We start from the raw sequence: 27,237 nt of genomic DNA on the forward strand, positions 1-27,237 counted from the left end.
ATCGTGGAATAAAATGTGTGAAGTCAAATGCGATCGCTTGAGATTGCTTGAGATTGCTTAAGATTTTTATGTTTTTTTTGCCTGTCAGTTAAATCGAAAAGATCTTTGTGACCTCGTTGTTAATGACGTTCAAATCATCCAAAAACCTACTTAAAAACTTACTGAACACATTGACCATTAGAAATAGTAATTAGCGTGAAAATCGTAGAAAAATACAGCTGAATTCGAGTGAAAACATAAAATTAACACATTACAAAAAGAAGCGCTATTAGAGATATAGCTGAAAGAGATTTGTCTATTGATGACTTGTGTGTGGGTTTTATTGTTCATATTTTCGAATAATCTTCTCGAGCTGAAGTGAATGTTGTTGCTGTTTTTTTTATTTCTCGCGCGCACGTTCGGCATATATGAACATATGAACAAACCATACTTTCGCAAAACAGCTTCGAACACACGCAGAGCGAGTGCGAGAGCGAGAGGAATCTATAGGCATGTCAAGTGATATAAAATTCATTGTGATGCTTTTATCTCGTCGTCGGTTTGTTTTTTATTCGGTTCATTTCAAACCAGAAGCATTTTTTGTTGGGAACAGAGCGTCACACGAGCAAACATTTCTGTTTTGCATCTCCATTTTGATCATGTTCTACGTTTATCTATATTTAAATGAGTGGTATAACGCATTTTCCAATGGCAAAAGCCATAAATATATTCACTTTACCACGACCTCATTGGAACGCATCATTGTTTAATCTCATCATTTGCAATTAAATCGGAAGTAATTAAAAATCACGTCCATTTCATTATTATAGCGAAGCAAAAAAAGTATATTGCCAATACTGTTGTTGTACGAGTGTAGGGGAAAAAAGAGACTGAGTTTATGTGATGAAAACGTGGTGACAATCAAATTGAGCCAAATGCCTGTTAAATAATTTTCGAGTGAACCAAACCAAGGTGCGACGAGGAAAAACGAACCGTCGCAAACCGCTTGCTCGTTTTCTGTGTTTTGAACAAAAAATTGCGACGATTCACAACTCTCAAAATAAAACTTCCCTTTTTTTCGCGTAAGAATTGATGCGATTCAGGAAATAGACTCGCTAATTGCGGAGTCATTGTTGAAGAAAATGGCAAAGAACGAAAGCGAATAGTCTCACGAGTAGTAGAACAATAAATCAGCTGTAAATTATCCAACGACTAACCAAAAGGTGAACCGTTGTGCGATTCATCAACACATTTAGATGTGAACGAAAAACAACGGCGGCCGATATAAGTTTGAATCGATATTGCGCGATATGAATGCAATACCCAAGCAAGAGCATTCACTGTTAATGACATGCCGTAATTTATTATATCCAACGACACATCATTTTTATTCGATTTCTCACCTAACACAAAACCACAACGAATTGAACCGTTTATTTTCTGTTTTTTCACAAGTTTTACCTCAACGCATTCCATATCCTCGTGATCAAGTCATCAATCGCACAGAAGTAATTAACAAAGAAAAACACTATCGCAAGAAAAAAAAAAATTAAAAAAAATAGAACAAAAAACGAATGAAAAACAACAACAATGGACTGTGAATCATTTGAAAAAAAAGAGCAGCATTTAAACCCCGACCATTAAAATTTTCATTTTCGCCTTCGTTCCTTTTTGCAATTGGTTTTTATTGCAGAAAATAATAAACAAACTGAGAGAAGAAAAAAAAATTATATCATAATAATAGAAATAAAATGAAGTGATTGTGAGTGTGAAAAGGAATGTAAATACGAACCGAAATAAAGAATCGTGGTGTCAGTAAACAACAACAACAACAAAAAACGCGACGCTCATTGTATAAATGACATCCAATTTTTTTTCCTTCAATTTAGAACAAAAAAAATCATACATTAAATGTATTGTTAGCCAATACATATTCATACACCACCCGATCGGCTCAGAGAAATGGGAACGAATACAAAACACAATATGAACAGAACAAATATAAAATAATACCTATCAGAATTTAATTTATTTTTGGCAAATGAACAAAAATGCGAAACTACGAAAATCGACGCAGAGCACGCGGTCTCAACTCTCTTTTTCTCTCTGCTTCTCTCGCACAAAATAGCCGCCATTTTTGCGTTCATTCGAACATATTCTCTCTGTTGTTGTTGTTGTTGTTTTTTTTAAATATTATTTTACCCACAACAAGAAAAGAAGATCGGAACAAAAAATTAAATGAAATGAAGCAAATGGCAACGGGATTGTGGACACGAGCCATATTGAACGTGAAACATGACTAGACAATATTATTTTGTCATAAGTCATGTGGCTGCGAATCAGCAAAAAAAAAACTATGAGAGGGCGAGAGAAAAAGTAGAACGTCTCATGCAATATATGAATTACTTCGAATTTACATGAAAAGACTCGGACCTTCTTTCCTTGCGTGTGTGACATTTGACAGTCCAATTTTGTGTATCGAATGTGTATGGAGAGAGAATGGTCACATATCCGAAAAAAAAGACCCAATATCATCAATGGATTTTCGAAATGAGCCAACAGCAGCATCTGGCTCATGATTGCGGTCCGCTAATGTGCATAAATCGTATCTATTATTCATTTTACCCGGGTATGACATACATAGAGAGCCATTTATGGCTAGATCATCTGACAGCATTTTTGGTACTTTATTACTAAGAATATACATATTATGGTGCTAGCAACAACGGCACACACACACACACTCTAACGAATATGAGTCACGTCCGTCGTAGCACACATGATGAGAGATAATGAGTGGATCACAATGATCTGGGCGACAAATTCACTTTGTGGCTTTGCTAAATCAAATTTTTGGCACAAATTTACATGTCGACTGCGGAAAAAATCGAGTGTACGATAAACTTTTCCTTCTCTGATCACGCCCACCAATTTATTTGAGATACTTCTGAGAAGTAGTCGAACAAAACATAGTCCCGTCATAACTGAATTATCTCGCTTCAAAATCCCATTCACCAAATCCGTTTCATTCATTCCGAAAAACTTTCGATACGGTGCTATGGAGCTTTATCGTTGATAATGTTGATTGACATGTTTACTCTGGATTTTGGTACACCAAAAAACTGTTACCACTGAACTTTGTAAAAATGCCATCCAGTATTTGTAGTCAAGGAAACACGTTATCGTCATAATTCACCGTTCGTACGTGTATGTGTCGATAGCGAGTGACAGATTTTACTTGTAAATTTATATATTCAACGTTATGTGAAACTCCTAACCGAATGAGCATACACACATGATTTTTCAAAAGCAAATGTAATGGAGCGAAGAACGATTGCGCAATTCACGGCGAGACCCCGGGATGGTGTGACTTCATGAAGTTTTAATAAGCTGTGTTGTTGACTCTGTGTCTAGTGGCAATCACCACATAAAAACTACACACATTTCTATGATGAAAGCGGAGAGCAGGAGAGCGAGATAAGTTCAGCAGCCGGCTTGACATTTCATTTGGATAGGTTAGTGATGTGCGCATTCAATCACGTGCTCATCATAAATCGTCATGGATTTTGACTGTGTGTTCTAATACTGTCATACCTATTTATCCACGCGCCTTTTTTGTCCTCTGCCAGTTACAATAGAAATAATTGGCATTTGTTTATCAATTTTCATTCGTATTGTCGTCTCGGTGCTTGTTTATTGTTTGCTGATGAAATATCGCTCGGAGTAATTATAATTAGCTCTAATCGTAGCTACGATTACACAAACTCGTTTTATCTCATTCACAATGGTTAAATATCTTATTATTGTTTTACACAAAAAAAAATGATACTATTATTCTTGATTATCATTTTACGTATGCATGCGCATAGCAATAATACTATGGCTTGTACTGTGGTGTATCACGTAATTAAGCGTTATTATTCTCTATGATTTCATACGACGAAATTTCCGGCCGATGAAACCGAATCAGAACGAAAAAAAATCTCGCACAAATAAAATGCAATCAGAGTTTCATACTAGACAAAAAACAAACTATTTTACCGGTCACAAATCACGAGGGATTTGCCATATTGTGACACTTTGGATTAAAATTCCACGAATTCTGATGACAAACGCTTCACACTTTGTCAGCGAAAATAGAACACTCACTCAAGGTGTCAAAAACTTTATTGTTCAACCCATTCGCATAGACCGAACACTGGATGAGGTGAAGAAACGGAATTTCACATTTTTCACGTGACCACTCGTCATCTTTTTTCCAATACCGAAAAACTAGTCATCATCATCAGTATTCCCATTTCCACATGTCATTATCGCTCTCCACTTTAAATTGCTAAAATTCATAAAACTTTTAACGAAAATGCGGTGAATAAACTCTGTTTCACATAAAACTCATGATTTTTCAAGCGAAAACTTTTTGCGTAAAATTGAAATGTTTGCTGGTTTGCAACAGTACAACCAATTTATTCCACATTTCAAAGCTACATTGCTACACTTTTTGTACGCGTAGCTCGAATATTGGATCCAATGTTCTCGGTAATGCGTTCTGTTTGTCGAACAAACAATATAAATATTAATTAAAACTTTTCGTTTATTTGCTGCTTATTTTTCCATAACTTTTTTTTTCTCCATTCTTTGGAACTTAACCTTGGGCACAATCAACAAAAACAAAAACGAAAAAAATGACTTTGAATCAAGTGCGCGATAGACAAATCGAGCACGGAGAAAAAATCAAACGAGTTTGTTTGTGTGTGTGTGTTAATTCAATGATTGTTCTTTAAGTGCAGCTGCAGTTGATTAAGAATGTGCTTATAAACCAATTAAAATGCCAATTATTGTTTGCCTACAGCACGTCATCTCATTATTTGGGATAATCTAGATGATTTTTTTTAATTGCCGGACAGTGCTAACGCATTTAACACTGGCAAAGCTGACGCCTAATGAATTATTTGTAATATTTTGGAAGGCACACACGAAAGTGGAGGACTTAAAATAAATCACTGTAATCTGTAGCACATCCACCAGAGCGTTTAGCACTGTAGCAGTACCATGCTCCGGACTCGGTCTATCCGTGGTTGCCGCACAGTTTCACAGTTTCGCACCGAATGGTGGACGAACCAGGAAGAATGAATAGAACATGCGGCGAATGAATATTCATAACGAAATAATATGAAATACAGAAAATGGAAAGTAATTGCGGAATAAATTGAATCGCTTTTGCCAATGACGAACGAAAATTGTTTATTATGAATATCACCATTGAGCTATGAATCACAACACCGTGTGTACAGAGATAAAGGCAAAGTTTTCACAATGAGCGAATATTGTGTCCATTTATTTTAAAATTACATTTCCGTCCCGGTTTTTGGTTGCGTCACATCGAGCCAACCACTTATGATACCTCTCGTTTACTACATAGACTATACAGAAAGAAAAAAATGAGATGGGTGACTCAATTTAATGCATTTCGTCATTGTCTAACTGAAATTAAGCAATGCCATAATTAGATGGCTCATTTTCAATTTCATTTGTCTCTATGAGTGTTGTCGCCAACTGAGTCGAGCCTACAATTCGCAGAAAAACCAAATGAACAAGCTTGTTCTCAAGAATGAGTGTTTTAGCTACGATATTTGCGACGATTATCTTTTAGAAATTCAGTCTGTCTTCTCTATCGGAACAGCTGTATCTTGACACCTATCTGAGCTGGCAATCTCTTAATTTTGTCAACCAGGTTAAATATGGTGACTAAATTTACTTTTGATACCGAATACCAACCAAGGGCAGTCTAGAATCGACTGAATCATTTTCAGACTCAATTCGGATGACAGATTAATAATCTGAGATTATCGATGGTAAAATTAGAAGGAATCATCGAAAAATTACTTCATTTAGAATGATTTCTCGAAAAAGCGTCTAAATAGACTCGAAAAACCCACACTGAATGACGATTCATATTAATTAAATGACAATGATTTTCAAATTGTTTGGGCAAAATGAAAAAAAAATACTTTGATTTTTCATCGAAAATCAAATGAAATCTATTGAATTCAATTGATTGTGATTGATTTGCCCAGTCACCTAATGAATATTATCAATTCGAATGTGCATTCGTAATGACATTATAATTTGAATTCAGGCCAGTGCACAGTATCCGGCGGGAATATCCGCTCAGGGATACAGAAAAGAAATACACACGGGAAGAAAAAATGTATGAAAATATTAGAACAAATGTATTCCACGATAGAATTCGCTTTGAAAATAACATACGATCCAAGGCATACCATAATGTGTTCAATTTTGCTTGTACGTTTTATCGTTAAATGCTGCTCGTCGCAGACATTTAATGCCTCATTTAATATTTAATAAAAGATGTAGCGTTTTTTTGCCATTTATTTGAACAAAATCGATGCTTAAGCGTGCACACATTGTGTGCCGGTGTGCCCGTGTGTGTGTGTGTGTGTGTGAGCCTTGCGCACTTTACGCCTGGTTTAACATTAATAAATATTTGAGTAGATGCAATGGAGGTGCCGATTCAAGTTTGCGTTTGACAAAATCCCATAAGTATACTTGATTTCATCAAAAGAATCTCTCTTTCACTTTTGTCGATGTGACAGTGGAGCTAACAGTTAAACGATTTTATACGCAAGAAACCATTCCGAACACCGTAGTAGTTAGTTGGAAAGTATGTGAAATCTGTCAAGTATAAGAAAGAAATATCGCGTCGATTCAACAACGAGAACATTTATTCAGCCATCATTCCGTGTTTTCTATGACATCAATGGAATGAATGGTATCTCGTGTTGCATCACTCGCTTCGCGTTTTTCGTCTAAATTCATTGAGTTTGCTGAGTCTGTATTTAGTTTAATTTAATGTTTAACGAGTGATAACAAAGAATGCTGAATGCAAATAAATTTGTCAAGTGAATGAGGTAATTGAATATGAATGTGTTTCAGTGGAGCGGCAAAATAATGTGCACATGAATATTTCGCTCGGCATCGGACTTTCACCGCATAACAATGAGTGCAATTGTGAACAAGCCATGGTTTGTATGCATACGCTTGAAGTGAAAATTCGGTTGAAAAACTCGGCCGAATTAGTAAGTTTGCAACGATGAGTGTTTAATGGCAGGTAGGCACAGAGCAGTAGCAGCAGCAGCAGCATCGACCTGATATCGGTCAAGGCCAACTGAATCGAGCTGATCCTCTTTCTAAGGATGGTTTTAGTGTCAAAGGAAGTGGAAACAAACGATACTTCATGGTTTTTTTTTTCATCAAAAGATTTAACGGCTCAAGTGTGTTACGCTTGACATTCAATTCTCTTGGCAAAGCTCAACATTTTACACATTACAACACACGTTCACTGCATCCTATTTTTTTTTGCTCTCAATTCTCCTGTGTGTGGGCTCTATGCTCTATGCTATAAGCAGCATCGCTCATGAAAAATGGTTTTAATTAAAATCATCACGGTGAAAAATGTTTCAACTGTCGTTCGGAGCTATTCATGCATTCACTTCTATGTGAGCAGAAAAGCGAAAAAAAAACATCTTGAAATAGCAAAATGAGTGTGTTGAGCGACTGAAAATAGTGTTTATTCAAGTGTCACTTTGCACTTGTTCTGGGTTGAGTTTATTAAAATGAACAGAAAAAAAGCAACACAAATGTCTGACAAAATCAAGTGTTGTATTGAACATTGAGACCTTGGATGCCTCAGCCTTTGAACACCGATTCGGTTAGTAACGTATCGAATATGACACAGAAAAGCATTCAATCGATCGAAAATCTGGTGTCAAATAACAATGCCTTGCGTAATCTATGCCACTGAAGTGTGCAATTTCAGTTTGTGTATCGCATTTATCGAGCTTGTCGATTGATAACCAAAATCCTGAAAATGATGGATATCATTCGGAAATTTGCATCATCGATAGAGGCAACAAAACTCGCCATTCAATGCGAGATAGAGAGAGAGAAGTGATAAAGCTGCAGTTCATTTAATACCCCTGATTTTATGTTTTGTAATTAAGACCGAAGGAATGATGAGGTTTTTGGTATGTGTATTCTACTCAGCTGGAGTCAAATGCGGATTGCGTATTCGGTCATTTGGCTGCTCGGTTCAGTTCGATTGAACCGAATCGGTTCATATTATCACCACCGAATTGCTATGACAACGGACTGTCTGGGCCAAGAACAAAGATTTTCGTTCTGTTCGGCTTTAATTTTGCGGCCATAAGCAAAGAATTTAGCCTAAAATCAATTGTGCCTGCTCGAACAGCTGCCGCACGTGCTATTTATTAAACACCCACAGAATGATTGTCGGTGTGAGCTCCAGAAACAAAGCAGCGAAGAAAAAAAAGTATACGCCAAGCTTAGAAAATATCAACCATTAAAAATGAATTATTCGGTTTTGGAAAGCATCACACAAGATACACATTCCGTTACGCACCCCGTACCACGACCCCAAATATTTCTCTTCTAATCGTTTTTATTTTCCACGTTCAAGGTCATTTACAATTGAAATTTTGTGCCTTACCTTTGTTGTGTATATGTACGGCGTCGTCCACAGTTGTGTAAGCAATCAGCACCGTTTTTGCACAGGCGATGACGATGGTAACCGAAATATTTATTCAACTTTTCTGTGGCGAAGACATTACTGAACGAAAGACAACAAACAAATGGATAAGGAAGACCAACCGAAAGTACTTTTGAGACGAAAAAAAAACCAACCGAAATTGTCATCAAAGTTTCGAAGAATTTATTTAATGCGAAACATGAAAGCAATTAAAGTGACACTCAAAATGAAAATCCTTTGTAGCCGAAGCGACAAAACTTGGCACAACTATTTTCAGTGTTGTACAGCAACAACTTTGAATTTATATGCGCTTCATTTGTGGTAAATGGAATGTGCCACTGAGCCAACAGTGGACGGTGATGTATGATGAACACAGAGCATTAAAAGTCAATAAAATGTAATGCGTTGACCATTTAATGGCAATCAGCCCAGTGTGATACTCAGTCAGTGTATTTGTGTGTGTATGTGACCAGCGAGCATATTAGGTTATTTGACTCGATTCTCTCTCTCTCTCTTTCTCTCTCTCTCTCTCTCTCTCTCTCTCTCGAATACAATGATGTATTCATAAGTACACACAATCAATTGACATGGGTGCCATTTAGTGAGAGAGTGCAAGTGTGGGCTTGAAATGCTACTGCACGTGCACATTCAAAGCACGACTCAACAAACATAACGACTGAATTTGCTCAAAATCACTGTCAACAAGGGAAACATAATTTTCCGCGAATGAAAACCATGTCTTCAATCAATCTTACGACAGTTTGAAAAGAAACTTTCTACAATGATGTTCGTTACATTACGAAAATTCGCTTTGAAACTGCGCGAAAATAATGAAGACGGAGCGCAGAAAGGGAGGAATCATTTTTTTTCGACAAATTTGGCAATTTGTAACAAGTTGTTGCTGTTATTCTGAGAAGATGCCATTAATTTGTGGGTGTGTTCCCAGCTGAAACGTTTCCGTAAAAATTGTGATTAAACAGAAGTTCATCCAAAAGATGAAAAAAAAAGTTGAAGGAATTTCAATTAGGTGGAAAGAGCGCAAAGAAAATAGCATTTTTAATGGCGAAAATCGTCAATTTTTTCAACGGGCTCTGACAGCCTCTGAGGGAGTGAAAAAAGATGCAATTTCACTTCAAAGCAAAAGAAGAAAAAAAACTGAAATTGAATGAAGTTCATGGAATATAACAAGGCGCAAACGAAACAAAGATACGGTGAAATTAATGCGTATTCATGAGAATGATGAGGTAAATTTTTTTTGTTTGATGCGCTCAAGGGAGAATTTTATGTTATGGTGATATTTCGTCCATAAAAAATGGCTAAATCTACATTTTGTGTTTTTAATTTTTCGCTCTGCTCACGAAAACAAACATCAAAAACTTGCACATTAGCAATTCAATGCAATTTGATGACGATGTGAAACTTATTTTTATAAATGGCTCGGGATTCATCTTTTCGCTTGTTTTTATGTCTTTGTCGGCTGCTTATTTTATCTTCTTGATAAGCAAATCATATGCAATTTTCTTGCGAAACAAAAAAATTGAAATATTCGGGGGAAAAAACGAATGTCAGTTCCAAACTTCTACTTATTTGATCAAATATTTTATGCAAAAAACTCACTTCTTTACGAGGAATTCATTGGGTTTTTCCTTCGCAAGTCTCTCGAAATCTTGGAATTTTATTTGGATGAGGACTCACTCAGCAATCGATGCTGAACCACCGAGGACAACAACAAAGACACGAAACGAACAACGGAGATGTGAATATTGCTGTGTGTTTATGATTTTTCATCATTGCGTAGCCGTAACAACGGGCTTTCCACAAATGTTTTTCTTTGTTAATTTTTTGTTGAAAAGGGCAGAAAAAACCCAGCTGTTTGATGAATGAAACCCGAAATTGTGCTGTTTAACTTTGTGAAATTGTTTTGGCGGTTGAGTGAATTGTGTATACATTTGTGCGCTTTCGCATTTCGAAAATCAAATTCCATTTGAGCGTGCAAAATGAAAGAAGAATAAAATTGAAATGGAAATAAATTTTGCATTTAGCGAGCTTTATGAAATTCCAAGAAATCATTGCCATATGTCGAATCCATTATTATTTGTTGGAGAGCAAAAAATAAACACACGTACGCACACGAAATTAAAATACATTTTCGACGGTCATATACTATTTTTTGCGACTTATTTGTATACGTTCTCTACCTTCTTTCAATCTCTTTCTCTCTTTGAAGATCCATTTCAAAATGGATTTTATTTCGTTAAATGAAAAGCCTGTGTGTGTGTGAGATCGCATGTTTATTAAAGTCGATTCGTTCGTTTGAGCATTTTATTTGCTCATTTTTAATACATGACATGATATGAATATGTTGTAGGCCGTACAAAAGTCGATTTGCATGAATATTTAAACAATTGAAAGGACGGTATTTATTCATTCGTTTGCTCTAGCCCCCATGTGTATGTGTGTGTGTGTGTGAATGCTTTTGAAAACAAAAGTATGGAATTCCCATTGCAATCGTAAAGCTGGAAAACTTTTGTAAATGCTCTCCAACGTGAGAATGGGCAACACTCTGGATGAGGAAGTCATTGAAATTTGCATACGTTCAACGACTTAATCATACAAATTGAACGGAAAGTGAAAGAGAGGAATGCGCCACAATTTGTAATGTATATGAATAATTTAGATTATTTGCGGTTAGAATCCATTTGCAAGGGTTTTTCTCGGTTCTTTTGCGATCGGAGTGGTCATTTGGTTTGTTGGCCTTTGAATGGCCTGAGTGGAACATGTGATTTGAAAGGTAAAATGCAAGCGGCTGTCATAAAATGGAGAGAATGTGTTTGTGTGAGAGAGGTAGAGAAGCTGATGAATAAATTCATCATATTTGAATGGCAGCATATGGAAATTGAATGTTTTAAATGAAAAGTCTGTGTTTTTTTTGCAAAAACACACGAGCCTATTATTTGCATCCAGAAAAAATGCTGATCTGCATTGAAAAAACTCAATTAGCAATGTATGGAAGTTTTTTTCTCCCTATCCCTGGATTTCATCCCATCGATTACGTCAATCATCATGAATGAAGTGCTAGAAAGGGCACGTGCTGGATCAGTGTTTTTATTATTCCGCAATCATTTGCTAGACGAAATGAAGTAAATGAGCAATTTTGTTGAGCGAATTGAAGTGTTGGGATTGTGTAGATTGGATTCGATAGAAATTCGCTGCTCTTAAGGCGAGATTAAGCCAACATTATTTGAAATCTAAGCGATTTTTATCGACATCGTTATCAGAAGCCAGTCTCATGTACCGCACATGTTTTTTTCTCTCCTGATCTCGCACTCTCCTCCTCTCTTCTCCCTCATCCTCTTCAAAATGGAGTAATAAAAATCGTCTAGTTTGCTCTCGTTGCGTGTGTTATGTTTTCGATTTTGCCATTGTACAATTTGGTTGTTATACAAAACACGTTGAACAGAGTTTTTTTTTCGTTCATTCTGTGTAAGCGGCTGGTTCATTCGTGTTTTATGTCGATGTTTATGGTTGAAATGCAATTCTGACGTGGATGCTTAGGCTTGAGCGTTTGGTTCATTGTTATTCATTCGAATGAATATGGATAACGATCGCACGCACACAACAAATTTGTGTCCTGAAATCGGTCACAATCCATGGCAATGTAGGTATGTGTGCTGTTCGTGGCTTTCGACTGAAAAAGTTTATTTTCATAATAATTCCACAGATCCAGAGTGCAAAGAAATCGATAGCGTACAATTTAAATAAAAACAAAGCGCACAATTCATGATACTTGCATGTTCACATCACTGCCGTAATCCCGTACGCAAAAGACACTTCAAACAAAACTGAAGTTTTTTCATTTTAAAAAACACGTTCGATGCATTTACGTATTAAATTGACCAAGAGACAAGTATGAAGCTTGATCGCTTATTCGAAAACGAAAAAAATGCGGCATTTTTCCATTGTGTGTGTAGACACTTTTTGCCGTGGTCTAGACAATTCGAATGTGCCACAATGAGCAAAGCACGTTTTCTCAAACTTCTTGAGTGTTTTTTTTTGCATTGTCTAGAACCGAACAAAGCTAAATGCTCGACACCTCTAAAAAAATATCACTCTAATTGTACGGAAACACTTGTTATTTATTCTCTCTACGTCTCTTAACTCTCTAGAATCGTATGGAAATGACTAATGGATAAAACACAAAAAAGGCATTTCAACATTTAATACCTTCATACACTTGAGAGAGTGCACTGTAAACACGATGGTTCTAACCTTTAGAACCGCAATATGAAATTTCTGCACTAAAATCCATTTAAGTACCATTTATACTAGAAAAAGTACTAAATCAAAAATCAAAGCTTCATGTATTTATTATAGAACTTTTGAACTTTTTCTAGAGCAAATGGTACTAAAACAAAGTTAAGTGTCAAATCTCAACATTGCTAGAATCATTGTGTTTACTGTGTGTGTGTCTCTCTTTTTGCGTGCAAAATTCGGTTGGTTTCGGTTTTTGAAAATCAAAGAGAAAGACTTTTACAAATTTAATACCCAACAAGAGGCTTTTGTACTTCAAATGGAATGACATTCCAATCTCTCACCCTCAATCCTAGTCGTCTTATCAAAACTTTCGGCTGCGTTTTTTTTCGTTGTGTTTTTTTGATTTCGGTAGGTCTGATTAATTTTGTAATGCGTCGAAAGAGCTTAGGCATGATTTGATTTGCATTTTACACGGTTCGTTGCACTTTGGCTTGTCGACTTAATCCGAATAAATCTTTTCGCACTGGTGCAAACATCCGAAAACGCTTAATCTCAAGCATGAATGACTTTACAACATGAAAAGACAATGGAAACCGGGGCGACGACAAACATGCACAAACACACATAAAAAAATCATAGACGAATCCAATTCGAATGCAATCAACTTTTCTCATTTTGGCCGTCGATTCGATTTGCACGCGAATCAACATTGAAACACCACCCACAGACATCGTAATCGTAAAAGATGTGCCCAATTGTATGCGTTGTTTATTGTTGAGGTTTATGCGCATATTTTTATGTGATTCGATTGGCCTGAATCGATTCGATTCGAGTCTTCAACAACACTCATCGACCAAGAGATGATCAACTTTGCTGACAAACCGAAATATTAATTTTTAATCAAGCTTCTGTGGTTTTTATCGTGTGAAGGTCGCCTTTTACACCCTTTATCAAACAATGTGTATCAAACATGTGACGTATTTTGCTCGGGAGTGCTTTTTGACCTACAATTTTTACGAGCGAATTAGAAAAACGAGAAAAAACCCGTATTTTAATAGGTTCAACCTTCAAGAAGGGCTAATAAAATGTTTATTACCATAGGTTCTTATATATGTAAATGCCACTTATTTCCCTTTTAGTTGAATATCGATTACAAATATTCTGCTGACACAAGTCACATTTACTCATATACACACACACACACCAACACAGCAGTTGGCCATCAAATTCGTACGACGCTGGTTAGAGCATATAAAATTTGTGTGCAAAAATTGCGATTCGCACCACAAACAATTGTGCCCGTAATTTAGCGAAATGGCAAAATAATTGATACTAAATCAAGTTTAATGATATGGCCAATGTGTTGGTAATGCAACACTCAGCCAATTTCAGTTATATCATAATTTACAAAATGCCTAATGTGCGCCGTGGCAAAAATTACGAAACAGCCAAAACAAAGTGAACACCAAATTCGAATATGAAATAATCGAGCCGAGTTTTTGTTCTGTGCACGACGTTGTTGAGTCACCTATTGTATTCATTTTGTCGTTTACTGCGACCATGTTTATATTTGTTGTGTACAGACTTCGTCGCCGCCACCGCTGCGTTGCTGTCGCGGGTTAAGAATTTCACATTAAACCTAATCAAATTACTTGCGGTATGAAGAAAGAGGAAAACGAAAAAAAAGAGGTTTGCTTAAATTACACGGGCAATAATTTCTTGTTTTCTTATAATTTTACCGAGCTTACGATGTTTCAATGGCAATATCATAGATAAAACATAAGCGAAGCCATAGAATCCATCGACTTCGTTGTTTGTTCGATTGAATGTCATTGTCAATGCAAATTGAACGAGTGTTCCGCAACAATTGAAATGGTTGACAGCATTTTGAATTCCATTGAATTTGATGGTAACGAGAATGTGACTTGGTTTCGATCGATTGCGACCCATTGAAAGTGGAAATTAAGGCAATATTGAAATGCCATCGAACATTTGCTGATATATTTTCCGTTGTTCCGAATCGATTTGGTACTCTCTCTCTCTCTCATCTCAATTTGTTAAAGCGTTTCAACACCAACAACAACAACAACAACAACAACAAGAGAGAGAGAGTAAAAAAACGGCCCACATGCAGAGTGCTTTGGTCAGCAATAGAACTCATCATCAGATGGTGAAATTCCATTTGATAGCCAGATTGTGGATTCTTGCAATTGTCGATACACCAAGCGAACGAATCGATAAAATGTGTCAACCGAAAAATTCGTTTCCAACATTTGATTGGTTTATTGTTATTTTCTTATTTCTTTTCTCCGGTCTTGTTTTTCTTTCTTCTTTTTTTCTGTACTCCCCTTTAATTTATCGTATGTCAATTGATAGAGAGACGGCTAAAATAACAAAAAGAATTTGGCGACGAGCGAGAGCAAATATTTGATATCAACTAAATTTATTTGTTTTAACTTGAATGAATTCTTTGGATTAAGTCGAGAATCATTGTGATCGTATCGAGTGGTGTTGAGGTGACCACATCACAAGACCAGCGAATCGTTTGTATTGGAGTCAGAATGTAAATGTCAATCTAGAAGAAATAATGAAGGGACACTTCAGTATAAAACTCATCAAGGCTTAAGACTCACTTAAATTTCCGAATAGAACCACTTGGGGCTAGAATAAATCAACCAGCATGTGCTATAAAAATGGGAATATGTTGCGTCAAGCACTGTCTCGATTGGCTGAATGTTTGATTGCCTCTCTTCGTCCCGCGTGTGCCAATTCAGCCAATGGCCTACAGAACCTGACGCTACACCTTGTTAAATAAATCGTCAAAGAGCACACACATGGCACCAAAAATGAGCACACAAGGTACATCAACTGTAAAAGAAATGGCATGCTGTGTTCGTGTGTAATTTGCCATGGCACGGCCACATTTTCTTGACTACATCAAGTGCAATTTGTCGCTTGCATAAATTTTTATTCACGAATGCATCAAGAAAACAAGCCAATCTCCTGGTAGCTACGACTGCTGCTGCTGCTCATTTTTTATCTTCCGATGCAAATGAATGCCAAATACAGACAATGAATGGCAAATTTTTTTCTCGGTTCTTATTGTCGCTCGCGTTCGAAATTTTCGTGAATCCTAGGGAGAGAGAAAGAAAGAAATAAACGTGGTTTTGACGACGATAGACTGAGCGCTAGAGCGTAAGTGGTGGTTTATGGGGTGTTGTACTTTTCACTTTGGCAACTTTGTGCCGATAAACGTGACTGGAATTGCACATTTCTCGCTTTTACTCCATTTCCGCTGAAATTGCGAAAAATATTTAAATTTTCATTCGAAGGTTTTTCCTTCTTTTCGGCAGTCCAATCGCCCGTGTGTTGAGAGAGAAAAAAATGAAGTTTTTGCATGGTTTTTCCTCGTTTTCCAGTTTTCGCACCATGATAATGGAATATTTAAATGAGGCCAACACTACATTCGTCTATGCTAAAAAATCACCGAAACGATCAGGTCAATTTGTTCACAGACCTTTTGCTCAGTACGGGCTGCAATTAAGTGGAAGATCCGAGTAAATGTTGTGTGCTACACAAACACAATCAACCATTTGTTTGGAAGTGCAGTTCGACTTTATTTTCCACTCAAAATTGCATAATACCAAGCAAAATGAAACTGGGCCAAATGACACATTTCGATATATAGTTTCAAGCCAATGGCACAATGTTTGATATTAATTTCAAGCACTTTGAACGAACACCACTCTCTCGAGAGCTCTTCACTACCATGAGTAATCAGCTCAATTTTCCAATGTTGCATCCTACACATAAAAGCTGAACGCTTACGATATTTGATATCTTAATGAAATCTTTTGCTCTCTTGCATTCAACGTGAGTTGTGCAGAGCATCTCCGCACTCCGTTGCGTTCTTCTTTGAATATGCAGGGATATGCACTTAAAAGCAATATTCAGCGCTTATTTTCTTAAATAGCTGATTTTCTTTCTTGACGTCATTAGCATCAATTTTTATGGAAACAATTTTGTGCCTTGGATTCTCTTTATCTGATGCACTTAAGAGAAAGAGAGAGAGAGAGAGAGAGAGAGAGAGAGTGTAGTATTGTAAGCGCATCCCAAATTGCAGATGTAACTTCATTTCTCTCTGTATGTGTGTGTCAGATAATCGAAAATATTGCCGTGTGCAATTGTTCATTCAATGTAGTGGAATGAATTCAATCGATTTTGCCATGTCGCATGGGATTACGTCAATTTCATTGGATGCAATTTGAAAGAATGAAAATCTGAATGCGATTTTCTATTCAGCCTGTGAAATCGATTCCGTTGAGGAAATATTTGGATAGTCGTCGTCGTCGTCATTGGCATCAGTGGAAAGAGGTTAATCTCACTGATTTCCCAGTCCCACTTGAGATTTTTGTTGTTGTTGTTGCTACCTCTCTCAACTTGTTTAAAACACACGTGGTGAACACGAAACGATAAAACAAATTCTAAAATCTATTTGGAATTTATATTGTAAAATTGTGTGTCGGGACTAAAATCGAAACAACGCAATGGTGCTCAAACTAACACTCTCTCTTGGTCTTCGTTTACCATTCACTGGATATTCACATGAGAAAAATGAAAGTCTGTAGCAAAAATCCCAAAAATATTTCATATGCTGCTGCAGCATCCGCAGCAGTCTATTTAAAAGATATATGTTCTTCACTTTTGTTTGGTATTTCGTGTTTGACCACAATTTCAACTGAGTGTAGAGATAGAGAGAGTATCGAGATGATACATAAAATGTTCAAGTTTTCAAAGAATTATCTCTTGAAATGGCCCGAAAATATAAAGCGAAATTGGGTGAAACCAAATATAAATACATTTGGATTAATTTCAAACATTTACAGAAACTTTACTCATTCGAAATGGAGCGAATCGGATCGAGAGTGGGCACGGTACACCCGCAAATAAAACATGAGCCAATTAGCAATGCTAAACTGTGTGAGAATCTCGAAGAGCTGGATAGTTGTGCAAAAACTGAAACAACACAAAGTGACCAATAAAATAAATTGCTTCGCATTTTGAAACGAAGTTGCAGAAAACTAACCGAATGTTTGACATTTAAAATGCAGAAGCTCAACCTAGTACTTGAAATTGTACTGTTGTTTTATCGTCGAATGAGCTTGCCAAGTTTCATGTCGGTCAAATATTTGCGTCGATTTTTTCTTAAAATATCCTACGCTCTAATAAATTTCACTGCCGATGAAATCATTCCCATTGAGATTGATTCCACTTGAATGAGATGCTTGAACTATCGGTGCAGCCGCTCTGCAGTTTCATGATACAGTTCACAACGACAATTGAATTAATTCTCTTCCACTTCCGTCACCACAATCGAACCAAAATACCATCACGGTGCATAGGGGCAAGCCATCGACAGGAAATCAATCGAAATGCAATTAATTTGGCGAAAAGCATCCAAAAAAGAAGAAAATCTCACATCTATTTGGGAAAAAAACGGTGAATCTCATCGTGTATCTAATTTTTATGGGGAATTGTTAAATAGGGAAATTCAATTAAAATGGAATTGCGATGCAGTTTTTTTTTTCATCTCTCATGCACATAAACATAAATTCACTGCATTGAATAGTAGATAAAGTGCACTTAATGTGGGACGATGATACTGCTACTGCTCACAATCACATTATCATCCTTTATATTTGCATTTTTATAATAGATTTACACTGAACCAAAAATAGATGAAGAGCAAAAAAAATGGATAAAAAAAATCGTGTTGAATGCATCTCGAACATTGTCCATCGTCCCAACAATATTGTTGTACCGCTGAACAATTGAGAACGATAAAATAGCGTTGCTTTGTTCGACGACAGCGGAAAATAAAGCACCCGACTTAAGAGTAATCGATCCGACCTTTTACGACACATTCATCCATTCACTCCGCTCATTGTTACCATTCAGTCGCATGGTTGAGATTCGGAATAATGGAAAATCGTGGGAACAATCGAAACGAATTAAGAAATGAAATGCTTCGATGCAACCCGAAAAAAAAACAATTTACAAGCATTTCCCATTTATAATCTCTATTCAGGAGCAACAGCGACAAGTATTATCTCTTCGTTTGCTGTCAGAATGCATTCCATAGAATTCCATGGCGCGGGGATTTTATGGTGTGTTTTTTTTTACCAGGTGGAAAAGTTTTCTCAATAAAAGTAATCATAATTTGACGCTGATACATTGTATACCATCAACCATACCGTTTGAATAATTCCCCAGCACTTTCTACCGTACTCTGTTGTGGCAATTTATCATGATTCTTGTGGAAAATGTTAAAAGTTTAACAAATTGCTGCCAACGAAAAAGAAAACTGCTTATTTCCAAAAGTACTCTAAACTGTTTTTATCACAAATTTTCGTCAAAATTGTCTGAACACACAGCTCTTCTGAATACATTTAGCGTTAAAATGAGCGATTAATCTTCGTCATTGTGTCACACTTAACAGTGTTTGCTTCATTTAATATACAAAGTTTTGCTTTAAGCGACTTACCAACACCAAGTTTAAGTGGAAAGTTCCACTGCTGTTGCACTCAACTCACAATATGCTTTCGAATCAATATGAAAAAAAAATTGTGCAATCACAGCGAAAAAAAATGTGAAAAATAATTCATTACTAGCGACTATTAAACCGCAGTTCAAAGCAATTATGTTGATATACAGCATGCATCCAAAAACCAATCAAAAACTGCATTGTTTGCAATTTTCTCAAATTATTTCTTTAATAAATGGAAAAGTGCAATTAATGTTGATGTCCAGCAACATCATAAATTGAGTGTCATCATTGAACAATATAAAGCCGCAGAAATTTAATTAAAACTCAATTAATTCGATGCAAAACAATCGTCATTGCCCAATGGGCAATGCCCATTCCATAACATCCACAAGCCGCTCAATTTCATAATCAGTTTGCCATTAGTATAAATGCTACGCATCAATTGAATTGCGCAATTATATCGACTAAATTACAATGGTTCAAAAAGACAATATCATATTATTTCCACCGCCAAAATGTTTACAATCAAAACAAAGTCATTTTCATTTGGAAAATAATTCAATTGAAAATGAGTGGGTTTTATGTTACATTTTTGAGGGGGAAAAAACGGGGAATATGAGAAGAACGTAATATTCGTTTGAAATATGAACCCATGATCCGATGTCATCAAATCCCGTTGCTGGTTTATTATCGTTGTGCCAAGTGTTGCAGAGCAGAAATTGTTCGCAAGCCAAACTCTCATTAAGTGCAAGAATAAAAGCTGATGCCAATTGACACAAACTCCAAAAACCGTTCGCCCCAATTTTAAACTCGTTTAATGTGACATTTAAAGATTTTATTTGACATTAAAAAAATTTGCACGATTGTTCTCGAAGTCAAAGCATTGTTGCATCGTCATGTTTTTCCATTTTACAGACAAAAATAAGAGGGAAAAAATGCGCATCAGCTTAGGAATAAATATTTAATGGAATTTCTCATGCCATCTGCATTTTTATTTCGCAGTCATTTTGCTTGGGTGACTTATCTCCAAATTTCCATTTCGCCATATTTATTATTCGGTACAAATCAGTAAACATTATGCCATTGCTTGCTTTACATGTTCCAAAGGAATTGTGTTTGTGAATGTGTGCTGTCGGTGCTCCTTTAGAACGCATTCATATTCAATTGTGTTTTGCGTCGGTTTGAGACAGCCGCATTTTTCCTAAATAGATTATTAAAGCATCGCATTCTCTTGTCGTTGACGTTGACATGTACGTACAGGTTGCAAAGAAGGAAAGAACACTATCTCGACAACACATTTTAAACACATACACACTCGCTCTGGGGGAAATGATGCTTTCACTTCCCGGCTATCGCATGAATATTTCATGGGCGATGAAAATGGATGCGCAAAATGAAAATGAACAACATAATAATGGGAATGGTCAGGAAGCATGCCACATAATCTAAACAACCAAAAATCAGCTCAAAAATCCGCACAGATAAAATTTCCATTGCAAGCCAGCGAACGAGACAGTGAGTGTGTGTATGTGTACGGATTTAATTCGTACATGACCTGCTTTCATCGGGCTCGGATAAACAACCACTCATATTATGCTCGCAGCAAATAAAATACACAACGATAACATAACTGACACACACATAAAAACCCCTCCGAACAATCTGGCTGCCTTGTTAGCAGTTACGACTTCGAGGTTTTTAAAGAAGACAATAACAACGGCTGAAGAGAAGAAAAAAAAATCAAAAATATGATAACTAATAAAAAAATATGACAATGCGTTAACAAACCGCCAAGCGAAAAAAAAAACGTCAAAGCGCACAATGGCAAAAACGGATCACTTAAATAACAACCCACACACATATCTACACACAAAAAAGGAAAAACAACGATTTCATATTCAATAAGACGCTGAAATCTTTGTTGTTTGTTATGTCGTATTACATTTTTTTTTTCGTTCGCTTGCTCATTCATTCGGTGGTTCGTTGGTTGTTTTGGGCGCTCTTTATTATCGCTTCCATTAATATCAAGGAATAATAATCAGTCAAATATTCAAGAGCTGTTAGTGCCTCAGTTCGTCGTCTTTTATGCAACGCAAATTCAATTGGCTATGGTGTGCTACCATGACGGAGCAGAAGCAGCAACATTATTTTATCATTGTTATTTTTCGAATGAATGACTTGACAAATACACTTGAACCAAGCACAGAAAAGAGCCAAAGTGCTTCTTTTCATATTCCATGTCCCGACTTTTTTTTTCATCTGTTGCCAAAAAATATATGTGTATATGTGCTACAAAATGTGACATAGAAAAAGTTCAATGCTTTTTCAAATGAGCTTCGCAACAAATAACAGACCTCTTTCGATGATGGAATACACATTCTTCACCATTTTCATAAGAATCATTCTTTTCGTTTTTTTTCTTCTGCGCGACGAAACCACTCGTTTTTCCCTCCGTTTTCTGCTTTTACAGCATACAACACACGAAGGCAACACATGATTTTCCAATGTGGTACCAACTTTGAATCTCGCAGTGCTTTGCATTAGCAATCGTTACTCTTTTCGGTTTTTATTTTTGATATTTTGGTGCAAAAATATTTGCAAAGTGATTTCGTTGAGTTGTTTTTTTCTCGTGTGCTCTATAAAAATCCTTCCGTATTTGCTTTTTGGTTCATGTTTTCATTTATCTTTCGTAAATATTGATCGATTTGTCATAAAGAACGATTGACAGGGAAAAATTGAATGAGATTTTTCTTTTAAGCCGTCGTTTGACGAATGGAATGTGCCCAAATAGCATATCATATCAGATCAAACATGGAAATGGATTTTAGATACCAAATCAAAGTCGATGATTGCGACGCTTCGATATTGTTTATGTTGAATTTTCCGTAAACTTTTCATACTTTCAGCATGTTACCACTGCTGCTGCTGCTGCTGCTGTTGTTATTTTTTTTCTAACTGTTTCACAACTCACTTTGAGCCTCGACTTCTGACCAAGTTAATTCCAATAAAAGGCAATAAAACAACAAACAACGAATTTTTAGCAGCAAAATGAAAAAGTTTGCCATTCGATTGTTGCGCGTTGACTTGTGCCGTGCGCGTTCCGCGTGCGATGAATTTTAAATTGAATACGTGCCAAAAGTGGAACTACGCGGTTTTCTGGCGATGCATGACGCAACACTGTTGTATGAATCGCGATTTTCCCTCTCCGAAAAAGCACATCTTCATCGGTTGATGAGAGAAAATTTTCTTGTTTCTAATATTGAATGTAGTGCACATTAGCGTCCGCAAGAACTCGAAGTCATTCAGTCTTCTAACGTTTCCGTGTTTCCTTATTACTTGGAGGCTTTTTCAAGGCGCGATCGAGGAAAAAGTCGCGAGTGAACGAGAAACATACAAAGTTTATTGTTTCCATGGGGATTTATTACGGTAGATTAACAACTTTATTGCAATGAGCCACTAATGGGAACCCCAAATATGAAATTCGGAACATGAACATCGTTGAATGACAACGACGAATCAAAACTGAAGAAATATCATATAAAACATTCTGAAAGAGCCAAACCATATTTACAAAATGGACGAAATTCTCCGGTCTTTAATACCCGCGCGCTAAATTGTTGCGCGACGTTTTTGTGAAGTTTTTTGATTGTAAATATGGGAAACTTAAGCATTTATTGGAATCGGAAACGTTTTCATTGCGCTCACTTCTGTCCTTATGACGGGAGGATTAAATCCTCTCTCCCACATACACACACACACACACACACACACAAGCAAGGAAACGAGAAATAAATTGAGTCGATGCACAGTTTTCGCTTCGAATATTACATTTGCCAAAAATGAGTCAAGTTCAAAGCATGAATCAGTCATTATTGATGCTCCGAAACGATTCGGTTCAATCAAAAAATTAATACTTCAATAACTTTCTATAGGAGCGTTCATCGAACTGAAAGGAAAATTTACACACAGACATTCACAAAAATGAATTGACCAAAAGGGAAAAAAAGAACTAAATCGAAAAAAAAAACACAGACCAACGAAAAATGCTATACAAATGAAATGAAACTTGTGAATGAGCTCACACATCATTTGCAGAAAAAAAAGTTGATTAAATAAAACTCTGTTCGTCCGACACCGGACTATATTTGAATATAGTTAAACACGAGAGATTGCAGAAGCCGTGAGCTGTCCGATTTTTAAATGATTGCGGCAAATACATAACATTTGTATAGGAAATTAAAATTCATTTCAACATACAAACCGTACACACATCGAACGTGATTTTTCCGAAGTAATTCAGAAGCAGCACAACTATAAATTTTAAGACGAAATGTCGGTCGAAGAAGCAGAACCACCGCAATACATAGTGACTGCACCGGGTGAAGATAATAATGATGAAGACGATGATAAATCGTCGACGACGACCACCACATCAACCGCAACGGCCAAATCTACGGCCACCGCCGTAAATGTCAAGACAAATAAAACTCATAATACACGCAGCCAAAGTTTACAGTCATCCACAACGGCCATCACGGGTGATCAACAAGCATCGAATACATTGTTGTTGCAACAACAGCTCAAAGCCCAGTCCAGCATGAACATTGTGACGGAGAAACACGTGCAAAAGTTTTCGAGTACTCAAACAACGAGCAGTACGAGTAGTTCGACATCGGCAATTGGCACAAAAAGTAAATTCACCAGCTTTTTACAGCATCCTGATACAACATCGGCCACGTCACACGGTGCACAATTTCTAACCGCACAACAAAAACATGTCCGTCAATTTGTGCGCTCAACATCGGCACATTCGTCAACGGATAGCGCGGCTGGGGGCATTTCCATGTCGTCCAAAGCGGAAAAATGTATTCGCAGCACATCCCAACAAATTGACGATGACAACCATAGTTTTACCACAGATTATTCAAAAGGATTGCAACAGTCGGCTGCCATTCTAATTTCCAAATCCGCCGAAACGATTGAGGGTTTTCGATCGTGCTCAGCAACAACATCGGGCAGTATGCGTACTCAGCTCACATTGAGCGGTGGCTTTTTAGCACCGCCGAACCGTAAACTCACCATTCTCAGTCCGGTGCATGCTCCACCCGGACTGCATGATCTACTCAAAAAGCATCGGTCTCCACTATCGCCACGAATTAGTTTTCCAGGCACCGATACCGAACTATTTCCGTAAGTTTGCATATTTTATCATTCCCCGTCGATGTGTCCTAAAATATCTAGACAGTGTCCATTTAATTTCCATTTTAGCATTAAGATTCGAATGCACGGGCGTGCACACACAAACACAAACACAAATACATCGCTATGATCAATGATCATTTATTTGCAAGTTTTGGTTGAATTTATTTCGGTTCAAGTTTTGAACTTACTCTCAATTTTAATATGCAAAAGTTTTTTTTCTTTCGGAACATGTTTGTGTGCGTGCTTCAGTCCAAACTTGTTCATTACACACTGACCGTCATTAATTTTGCGGTCCGCAAATTGCGGATGGAGTTTTAGTACAAAATTAATGAATATAAATACTCTCTGCCATTTCGTTTTGTTGGCATAGAATATTCGGCAAGCGTGATACGAAGCACGATACAATGTACAGTGTACACTTCCAATTAATTGGAAAATGTAGACAAGACATTCGAACATACACAATACATATATAAGACTTCCGTTTCGCTGAGCGCGCACATGACATGGAAAACCGTAATTGCAATCGATGGCAATACAAATTAAATTGCGTATGCTGCTATTGTTCACTCACACTCCGCCACCAGTATTTGCTTCGCATGACTGCCAAATCTCTCATCACAAATTGAGGCCCCACAAATGAATTAAACATGGTGATTTTTGAAGAGCAGAGTGTTCGACGCGAGTTCGGGAGAGTGAGAGAGAGAGAGAGAGAGAGGGAAAGAAGAAAGAAAATTCAGTTGCCGATTGTTTATTTATTGATCGGCTATTAATAGGCGATTTAATTAATTCAGATGCGGCGCGCACACTGATTACTTCATGCGTCTGTTTCGACTTTCATTGGGCGCGCGCAAACACATTTGATGTGATGCAAACACATCGTTAAACAATATTATATTACAACCAAAATGTTCATTTTGAAAATTTTCGCAGAACCAAACGTTCAAGTCAAATCAGAAATTCAAATCATCTGATAAATATTCAACGTTGATTTGGCGCTGGAAAATTTCAATCTCTTTTTTGTCGACCCTATAAACAGTTTGAATAAATTAACGTAAAAATGGATTTTTTTTCCTATAATCTCAACTTATTTCACAATGCATAACAAATGTGAAAACATCTATAGTTGTAGCCTGAAATTCTGTGGCCTGGAATATCTGTTTATTTCTTCCACTTTTCTCTTTTTTTCTACTGAACCAAAATACGTCTATTTTTACCATCTTGCCTTGTGGTCCTATGAATCTACGCAATTCCATCGACAAACGTCGAAAAGGTTAATCGAGTAGAATACATGTCCAGAACAGAATTGGCATTTAGCTACAGGTTCGAAAATAGCTTCCAATTTGATTATTATCTGTCTTCCAATTTTATTTTATTTTTGCCTCTCCCACTTTGATTTTGTCATTGTGTTCCGAATCATGGAAGAGAGGCACATTTATCAAACTCTGTACGCAATTCTAATCAAACCATTCTGTCGTAGATTAAAATATTTGCCGAAAAAATCGGCATTCGACATTCTTGGGGGAGAGAAAATTGAAAGCGATGGCATTTGGGAATTCGAATACAATCGGAAATCCAATTGAACGCAAAATAAAAGCCACCCATTTTTCGGAAGTTGTTCGATTTATTTCCCTCTTTTTCTTGGGGAATAGCACGTAGCATCAGGTACACATGGATTTTTTGTGTTACAGGCATAAGCATCCAAGAACCAGCCGCATTAGCATTGTGGAGCCGTTCTTTTCTTGAGATTGGCAAAGACAACGGTGAACGTTGACGTTGTCATAGTCACACACCGAGCACATAAAATTGAATTTAATTAGGGTCAAGTTCCTACATGTCATTCGACGTTGTTTCCTTTTGTTGTTTTCTTTCGACAGCACCGTAACACCGTAAGGGGAAGAATGAAAACAACAACTTGTCCGTAGAATTACATCGTGAAGCGAGCTACATTTCAAGAAGCAAATGGATTAAAATTGACTTATTTAAATTTTTTGGATGGTCCTTTTCCCATCGCGCAATGAATGTTACTCACAAAATCAATAAAGTTGTGAGAGTGAGTCATAAATCTTCAACGCTACTGGATACATGCAAGTGCTGATTGTAAGCCACAGCTGGCTCAATAAAGGAATGTCCGAGCTGAAGCGAGACAACAAAGCAAATCCATAAAACTTGCAGTCAAGTGTCCACAAGGGAAAAACCCATAAAAAGAACATGTGAAAGAAAGAAAAACATAAAAAAAATCTTATTTTGAAATATATCAACAGTAAAGTTCAAATGTCACACTCAAAGTAGAAAGGAAACACCGAATGTTGTGAGCTCTCAACGAATGATGTTTCAACATTTCGCGTTGAATATTTCGTGCAGCTTCAGCTGCTTCAGCTGCTGGTGTGTAAATGCAATGAATCAAAGTCAAACGCTTAATCATAATGTCCATCGATCCTAATTCGGTTTGATTTTTGCATTAGCCTGAAATGTAATGGCATCTGCTTTGATTGAAATTCCAAGGCTAAAAGGAAAAAAAATAAAATAAATTCAAAACACTCTTATCGCACCAGGGAACATCTTATCGATAAATTAGGGAGCAGCACATTCTGATGTGAAAGTCATGCTTTTTTTGTTTGACAATAATAAATTTGTTTTCGGTTCACTAGCAATGACCTCACATCTGATAACTCGCAGCACTATTCGC

The 27,237-nt window shown here is 36.8% G+C and overlaps 1 protein-coding gene across 14 annotated transcripts in view; it reads left to right on the forward strand.

The window, feature by feature from the left end:
• LOC129566488 (cAMP-specific 3',5'-cyclic phosphodiesterase) overlaps window positions 1-27,237 on the forward strand; it is a 144,800-nt gene that overhangs the window by 43,393 nt on the left and 74,170 nt on the right. For 13 of the 14 annotated variants that reach the window (XM_055442471.1, XM_055442481.1, XM_055442475.1 and 10 more), the window contains exon 2: window positions 23,279-24,536. The exons of the other annotated variant lie outside the window; for it this stretch is intronic. In XM_055442471.1, the coding sequence (XP_055298446.1) occupies window positions 23,677-24,536 (860 nt within the window). In that variant the 5' untranslated portion in view covers window positions 23,279-23,676. The remainder of the gene's footprint in view (window positions 1-23,278; window positions 24,537-27,237) is intronic. 14 annotated transcript variants of the gene reach the window in all.

This window comes from Sitodiplosis mosellana, unplaced genomic scaffold (genome assembly GCF_009176505.1).
Source record: "Sitodiplosis mosellana isolate CC-2019 unplaced genomic scaffold, AAFC_SMos_1.0 Smas_scaffold_3, whole genome shotgun sequence".
Classification (NCBI taxonomy): Eukaryota; Metazoa; Arthropoda; class Insecta; order Diptera; family Cecidomyiidae; genus Sitodiplosis; species Sitodiplosis mosellana.